This window comes from Hydra vulgaris, chromosome 11, assembly GCF_038396675.1.
Source record: "Hydra vulgaris chromosome 11, alternate assembly HydraT2T_AEP".
Classification (NCBI taxonomy): Eukaryota; Metazoa; Cnidaria; class Hydrozoa; order Anthoathecata; family Hydridae; genus Hydra; species Hydra vulgaris.
Genome location: NC_088930.1, coordinates 11,373,173 through 11,382,458, shown reverse-complemented (window position 1 = coordinate 11,382,458; position 9,286 = coordinate 11,373,173). Strand labels below are relative to the sequence as shown.

The following is a 9,286-nucleotide window of genomic DNA, read 5'->3' as shown; positions in this document are numbered from 1 at the left end:
ATTATTTTGCCCATCTCTTCTTATAAACATACTATCAGCTTGAGATGCTGTTAATCCATTTGAAACTACTCGACTTGTAGTTGAATAAATTGTTGTACGTCCGAATTTATCAACAGGCATTTTATATATAAAGAAAAAAAAATTACCATAGATTATTAATAATGTTCTGAAAATCATATCCTTCATCTAGTTTTTTTAAAACATAGAGACACAAATGTCCACAAAATGAAGTATTTCCAAACTGAAATCTATCACTATTATAATAAAGAGTCTTTTAAATAATTAACAACTTTGACAGGTGGGGGTTGTGCATAAGAGTCAAAACTTATTTTTTTTTCACCGTCTTTGTACCAGCAAATCCAATGAAAACCCTGTGTACTTGAATCTACTGCATTTAATATTCCACATTCTTTTCTTTGTGCATTTTTTGGTAATTGATCTCTCACAAATACACCTCTAAAATGTTTTATTTTTAATACTTTTGCTGTTTTGATCAATTGAAAATTTGTTAGTGGTTCATTAAGTAAAATTATCCCTTCAACATTGATAAGTTTATAATTATTTCTCATTTTTATTTATAAATTATTTTTTTTCTCAAAACATAATTTTTGGGCTACCCGATGGGCACTTTGACCTTATTGTCCTATTGCCTAATTGACCTATTGTATATGGATCCGAAGGATCTATAAATTTTTCGAATTTCTTTGGATCCGAAGGATCTATAAATTATTTTCTTTTAATTTGTAGTGTCCATATGCTAATGTGTGAATTCCGTCTTCTAAAATGATTCTTTTATCATCGTCTGCACTTAATTCTATTTTATTGACCTCTTCTGAGTAAATTTCTCGTGAATGTGATCTTATTACTTTCATTTTCCTAACTTGACCCACTTTATTTAATAAACAATGTTTATATTCTTCATGTGTTATATGATTTTTTACAACATTTTTCTTTATTCCTTTACATTTTTTATTTTCTTTACCGTGTACTTTGTAGGAATACAATTTAGATCTTAATCCTACAAATTCTTCAATTTGTGCTCCTCCAGACTCATCTTTAAACATTCCAATTACTTTTTTATTTCTTTCAACTTTGAATCCTACAAGTTCTATTGCTGGGTGCTTTGGATCAAATTCACTTGTATCAAATTTGCTTTCAATATCTTTAGAAATATCGGAATAAAAGTCTTCTGTTTTAATTTCGTATGCTAAAGAATCAGTATCTGTGAATAATAGTTTTGCTCGATCAACATATATTTTCTTTATGTAATCGTAATGAAATTCGTCATTAGAGTTTTACTTAAATCTAAAATACACATGCCTAAGTAAATTGGTTTGTTATACATTAATTTGGTTCTCTTCATGTGAATCGCTATTAAATTTTCATCAAATATCGTTCGACTCTCGAAGTTTGGTCTTGAAGCTAATTTAATAGCTTCATTTCTAATCGTCACTAATCTAACATCAACTCTGTTCTCAGTTTTCTCCGTTATTTTTCCAAATACTGAGTAGTTCATCAGTTTGAAAAAGTCTTTTTCAAAATCATTCGTTGCCTTGGTTCTTAGATTAGTATTTAGCTCAATGTATTCGCTTAACCAAGCGCTTTGTTCAAAACTTAGACCTCTATGAATTTTTGTGATCTTTAGACCTAATCGTTCATACAATTTAAGATTTTCATAATGGGTATCATAATTTTTCTTATTTTCCAAGTTAGGGACCAGTTTTTCAATTTTATCAATATTTAATCTTTTAGGAGCAAGTGGGTAGTCATTATGATCCTCATGTAGATGTTCAGGGTAATCCAAATCTACCTCTAGTATACATGGAATTGATTTCCAGTTTTTCAACTCATCTTCATCCATCCATTTAAACCCATGTGTTGGAAGTGGCTTACTCATCGCCCATCCATATAGATTATTAGCGTCTAGATATTGGATGAATGTTGATTCTTTGCTTTTGTCATATGCGTCATCCATGTACTTATTATTAGATGTTCCTAATCTATTCGATATCATACTGATTCCACCCCTTATTCCTTTCTTTATCATTAGTATCATATCGTAATCGCTCAACAGTTCTAGTTTTACTTTTGTTTTCTTTAATGCTGCATCCCAAGCTAATCCTGGTGATGTGTAATACCAAGCCGGATCTAATTTATAATTTTTCATGCAAACATCTCTAAAATTTTCAAAAACATCTGCTAGTAAAAGTACATCTGAAACGTTGTTCAAGTCATGATAATCTCTAAATGTTTTGCAATTAAATTCGTTCCATACATTTTGTGCATGTGAGTAATCATCATCACTAATATCTTCATCGTTCAATTTAGAAAAGAACGATTCTTTTGTGGGTAATTGAGTTTCGTTAAATTTATCAACAGAGTCTACCCAATCATAGGGATATACGCCTTTTTTAGTAATAAATCTAATTGTTTCCCTGAATACAATTTTCTGATATTTTTACATTGCTCTTTTGATAAATTTTTTGATAAAGAATCTAAACTAGAAGGCATAAATCTATAACTGTCTAAGAAACGAATCTGACGCTTTATTTCAACACTCTTTCCATCTTTAACAAACTCTCCAACTTTAATCTCTCTAGAAAAGCTAATATACTTTTCTTCGTTGTTTGGGATACAGCTCAATTTACCTCCTGATAATTTCTTGATAAATAAGTGAGAATCATAACCAGATAAATTATGAAATAGTACTGGGAAGAAATCTGGAATTTTATATTTTAAGTTACAACTATTATGAGCAGCACCTCTATATTTTCCAGTAATGTGACAGTGATCACGTACTTTATCATTATCCAAATTTTTTCCACAAATGTGACATTCAATTGCTGCATCGAAATCCTTCTTATTTTCATGTGTATATACAATATTGTTTTTAAATTTAATCCTGTTACAAATTTTTATGATATTTTCTTGTAATCTGTCAACAAATATTTGGTTTGATTAGGTTTACAAGTACTGATAGGTTTGATGAAACTTTCAAAGTCAGCATATACTACAAATGGTACTCTCATCGATCTATTGCGATTAGTAAACTGCATTGTCGATTTTGGTGGTGGAAGTTAAATACGCACTGAATCATGTGTATTACAATACGATTTGTGTTTAGATAATGATTAATAAATCTATTAAATGCTAACGATCATTATTCTTTGAAACACGTAAAGGATAAACTAAATTCTCGTATTTGTATACATTCACACTTATATCTTTATTGTTATTCTCAAATTGCGTAATTTGATTTAAAGATACTGGAAATTCTATTTTTTCCCAATTAATTTTATTAGATTGTATTTTAAGCTCTTTATCAACTCTTTCAGGATTTTTATCTTTAGGATTTAATGCTCTTGTAACACACCACTTTAAGCATTCATTATCTTCATTTTTTATGTTAATGATTGCCTTTTTAGTTGCTAAATTTTTGTCAAGTGGAATATATTATTTAGCTTTAAGAGGATTATACTCTATAGTATTTATATCTATCTTTTTAACAGAAACAGAAATTTTTAACAGAAACTTTTGATTTTCTATTTTCTTTAAGTATTTTAATTGCACTTTTTTTAGCAGCATTCATGAAAGATATAGCATCATATCCTTTTATTCCTTTAACTGAAAACTGATTTGTTACATTCTTAACAGCTGATTGTGATTGAAATTTAAATTCTACCGGATTTCTAATTCCATGTTTTTGATACAAATTTGAAACTGTAGATTTTAGTTCATCAACTTGTTTATTCACAACCTTTTTAATTGGTTCTGGAACATATGATACAATCCAATCTGCACGAGAATTAATCTTTTTATTTATTTTTTTTCTAATTTGTGTAATAGGCTGAAAAGGTGACGGAGCTAAAATTGTTGATGATATATATGGAACAGGCTCATCAAGTAGATACTCTGTACCTATCTGTGTGTGCGATAACTCTCTTATGAGATCATCTCTTCTCATTCTATAATAATATTTAATTCCTCGCTCTTTAGCGATTTTTTTTAATTCTTATACCGTTTTATTTTCCATTTTTATATAGCAATATAATTTTTTTCAATTTTCATTTTCTTTATATCATTTTTCAAAATATTTTTTCTTGTCATATAGAAATTTAAATTTTTATATGACAAGATTTTATTTTTTTTAATTTTTCAGAATTTAATATTTCAATCGCATTAAAAGATAAATTTTTAATTGAATTTCAATTAAAAATTCCACATTTTTCTCGCTTTTATCTCAATCTCATTTTTTGGTTCTTTAAGGAATAATTTAAAAGCTTTTTCTCTTCCATATAACTTAATTAAAAATTCTAAATAATTTGGAGAATAAAAATATTCTTTCAATTCAAGCAGATATTTATTTGCTTCTTTTATTTTTTCATAATCATATGTGAAGATATTTGGATTATGTGATAACCAATTCCAATCTACTTTATTAATATTATTTATTAATATTTCAATCGCATTTGGATTTAAAGATAAAATATCCCAATGTTCTTTAACTAAATTAGCTTTTAATATTTTAATCGCATTTGGATTTTTAGATAAAAATAACCAATCTACTTTATATAAATTAGCTTTTAATATTTCAATTGCATTTGGATTTAAAGATAAAATATCCCTATCTACTTTATCTAAATTATTTTTTAATATTTCAATGGCATTTGGATTTTGAGATAAATTTTTCCAATTTATTTTATTTAAATTCTTTTTTAATATCTCAATGGCATTTGGATTTAAAGATAAATAATACCAATTTACTTTATCTAGATTATCTTTAAATGTCAATTGCATTTGGATTATAAGATAATTCACTCCAATCTACTTTATCTAAATTCTTTTTTAATATTTCAATCGCATTTGGATTTTTAGATAACCATTTAAAATTTATTTTATCCAAATTATTTTTTAATAAATTAATTGCATTTGGATTTTTAGATAAAATATCCCAATTTATTTTATCTAAATTATTTTTTAACAATTCAATCGCATTTTTATTTTCAAATAAATTATCAGATCCCATTTTTATATATCAAGATTTTTTTTTTAGTTTTTCAGAATTTAATATTTCAATCTTATAACCATTATCAATCTTACCATCACGCATTTCAAGATATCTATATCCATGACCGGTCCCACGCATTGCACTATATAAAGATTTATATACTGTTTCTTCTCCTGTTTCTATGTTTGTTAATTTAATAGTGACTGGTTTTTTCTTAATTGTTCTTAATCTTTCATATTTTGGATCTATTTCTTTTTTCTTTTCTTTTACTGGATGTATTTTAGGTCTTCCAACTGATCTTTTCTCATTTACTTTGCATGGATCCGAAGGATCTACTTCTTTTACTGGATGTATTCTAGGTCTTCCAACTGGTCTTTTCTCATTAGTTGCTTCTGTTGCTTTTGACATGATTGATTCTTTATCAATCAACCCATTATCTACAGCAATCATTAACAATGTAACATAATTTTTAGATGTTTGTGAAATGTTATTTTCTTTTAACAACTTCTGCAAGTTTTCCCTTATATAATACATTTTTATTATATAAAGATAAAAAAATTTTAAATCAATTCAAAAAAAGTTAATAAACAACGTTCAACTTATTTCCGTCTGATTGAAAGTGTAAAAACTATTAATTGTTAAAATAAAATTTAAATTGTTTTAATAAAAATTAAATGTTGCTTTAATTTGTACATCTACTACTGAGGATTTTAATTTTTCTGATTGTCTACTAACATCAAAAACAAAGAGTGGGTATAAATCTTTATAGTCTGAAGGAGTTATGTTGCTTTGTGTTATCAAATCGTTCATTCCATAAAATTTTTCACTAAATACAGATGCATCTCTATAGGCTCTTGAAAATTGATGGTTTGGAAATGATAAGTTATAGTCAGCAGCTGGATATTTTTCTTGATTAAGCATAATGTACATATTTTTCAAGTCACAATGATCAAATATGGAAGAATTAACTTCTTGATTTCCACCCTTACTTGTTTGGAATCCAACAACAATGTATCTTGGTTTTTCTGGAGATGTTTTTACGCTAAATCTCCAAGAAAACGTTGTAGATTGTGGAACAGTTATAGTATCACACTGCCTTGCGCGAAAAGTTATTGGAAATGTCACTTTTGATTCAATACTTTTTTAAAGATTAACTCTCTCTAAATCTGATGGAATCACATGTGGTATGAACAATGATATTTTATCAAGATTAACTTTTCCTGCAGCTGCAAGAGCGTTTCTAAAAATTGCTCCAGTATCACTTTTTCTAACAAGAGTTAGTGTATGTTTAAATCCGTAAATAACTTTGTTGTAATCATCGCAGAATCCAAAAATGTGTCTTAAAGGTATACAAAATGAAAATGTTCTTTTTGTGGTTGGTTTCTGAGTTATGTATGATTGTCGTACTGCAAACCCTGAGATATCAGCAAGTACTGCTGTTGTTGAAGAATCTTTGTACCACAATTGATTTAATCCTTGTGCTAATTGAAAGTCATTTGGGTATTTAAGCATTCCTAACATTGTTGTTGCTTGACCTGGATTAAAAATGGTTTTTATATTTTGGTTTGATAATTGATATGATATTTCACTGAATAAATGCATAATACCATTATTTGTAAGCGCCACTGCATCTGCATTAGCATAAGCTGTCCCATCAAGTTTAAGAAGTCTTCCTTCAAGCAAAAGATAAGCCACAGATGGAAGTGTGAACAAATTTTGTTGCTCAATGTTAATTCTTATTTCTCCAGCGCTATTTAGATTTGTGCGAGCTATTGGTTCATATTCATAGAATTCAAATCTTTCAATTTCATCATCCACAGTTGGGATTTCAGTAAAATTTAATATATCAGAACTTGCCATTTTTTTATATACAATATAAAAATTTTTTTTCTTTTAAAATGGAAAATAAATATAAAAAAATTAGGCTAATCGAAGACCTCGGCCTTTTTTTGCTAGATCTTCTATCCTTATAGCTGTTGATTTTATTACAGACCCCATCATTATATTATTTATATTTGGTGTAACTTCATCAGCTTTTTTATTTAAATTTGAGATTATGTCATGAATTTTATTATTAATGACTGTATTTGATTGAGAAACTTTAGTAAATGCTTTTCTAATTAATTGTTTTCCTTTTTCAACTGCAACATCTTTAGCAGCTTCTATTGCTGATGTTGAAAGTTCTTTCCCTACTGATTTGGCAGCAGTTATTGCAGTTTTTCCTAAATCGCTAGCAGCTAGCCTCTTCAACATAGCTGATGACACGCTTGTTATATTTGATGATGCTGCTCGTTTAAATAAATTTATTAAACTATCAAATATACCACTTCCTCCAACAACTTGCTTCTTAACATATTTCTTATTTTTAACAAATAGCATTTTTTATTTTTACTCATATTATCATATTCATATTATCATATTCATATTATCATATTCATATTATCATATTCATATTATCATATTCATATTATCATATTCATGTTATCATATTCATATTATCATATTCATATTATCATATTCATATTATCATATTCATATTATCATATTCATATTATCATATTCATATTATCATATTCATGTTATCATATTCATATTATCATATTCATATTATCATATTCATATTATCATATTCATATTATCATATTCATTTTATCATATTCATATTATCATATTCATATTATCATATTCATATTATCATATTCATATTATCATATTCATATTATCATATTCATATTATCATATTCATATTATCATATTCATATTATCATATTGCTAGATTATTTTGTATTGCTTTATGCTGATCACTATTCATAACACCTTGTCTTAACAATTCATCACAAATTGCAATAGCTTCATTTCTTGATCCAGTATTACCTGCTCTCCATGCAGCTATGCGTAATTCAAGCATATCAAGAAGTGCAATAGGATCGCTAGGAAGAATTATTGGTCCTATTGCTGTTCCCTTTGATTCAAGCATTCTAGTTCTCTTTAACTCTCTCCAAATGGGAGCTATTATTTCTTTGTATTTTTCACTCCGAGATGACTTTGGTTTTCCTGAATGAGTAGTAATTGCATCTGTTTGTATTATTATATCTCGATAATTGTGAAGATCATCTATATTATATATTTCCTTATTAGGATTAGACTTTGTTAGTAATTCCCAAAGACCAGGAGTACCTATTTATTTTATTCCATTTATATCTATATCATCATTATTAATTAATATAGGAACTTTTCCTATAAAAAATTTACCCTTTTTAGAATGTATTCCATATATAGTGTCTGTAGACTTTTTACTATAAGTATACATCCTAAGATAGTCTGTTGCAATTTTTCCCAACTTTAAAAATTTATCAGAAGGCATTATTTCTTTAGATCCATAAGTAAGTATTTCAGGATATGCATTTGAAAACGTAAGAGCAAATTAATTAGCTTGATCTTGCAATTTAGATATATCCTCCTTTATTCCAGATTGACTATCAATTAATGGCTTGTACAATTTTGACAAGTCTATCTGCAAATTAGAATCTCCAATCTTTTCACTAAGATGATTCTGCTGTATTCTTTTTTTACTCTCTGATAATTTATTTACAATTTGATCTCTCTTTTCAGTGTCTGTAATTTTTAAAAATGACATTTTGTTTTTATATAAAAAAAGATTAAAAACACAACATAAACTTTTATGTTGTGTTTTATGATTTACGTTTTACGTTTTACGTTTTACGTTAAACGTTCCACAATTCTTTTTAATCTCAAAGTCTTTATAAATGATATCACTTGTTTCTAATAATCTTAATATAAGTGCCATTGATAAAATACTTTTTATTAGTTTTTTTTTCTTTGAAATCACACTCTAATTGAAGTTCATATTTATCTATAATTCTTAATTTATCCTGTTTTTTAACATTAATCCATTGTTTAAGTGATTCTTTAATGTTCTACACAATAAAAATCACTATCTTCATTCCAGATAAGTTTATAAAGTTTATTTCTCTCACCATCACTATAAGTTGATGGTATCTGAAAGTTTCCATAATCAGTGATAAATATAGAGTGACTTCCTGAATCAACAATAAAACCTCCTTTTCAAATCCAAGAAGTTCAAAATATTTTTTTTTATTCAAATCTCTTTCACGTTTACTACATTCTAAAAAGAACGGATATAAATGCCGCATATCTTATTATTTGTCAATAAAATGTTAAGTGACTATTTTTTTATTAAACCTAATTTGAATTACTTTAAGAGCTTCTTCTCTCCCTTGGTCGATTAGTGACAAC

At 27.1% G+C, this 9,286-nt stretch overlaps 1 protein-coding gene across 1 annotated transcript; it reads right to left on the bottom strand.

The window, feature by feature from the left end:
- Positions 1-6,151: 6,151 nt before the first annotated feature.
- On the bottom strand, positions 6,152-6,868 carry LOC136086845 (uncharacterized). The gene has a single exon (XM_065809339.1). The coding sequence runs from the start codon at positions 6,866-6,868 to the stop codon at positions 6,152-6,154; it is 717 nt and encodes a 238-aa protein (XP_065665411.1).
- Between the last annotated feature and the right edge of the window lie 2,418 nt (positions 6,869-9,286).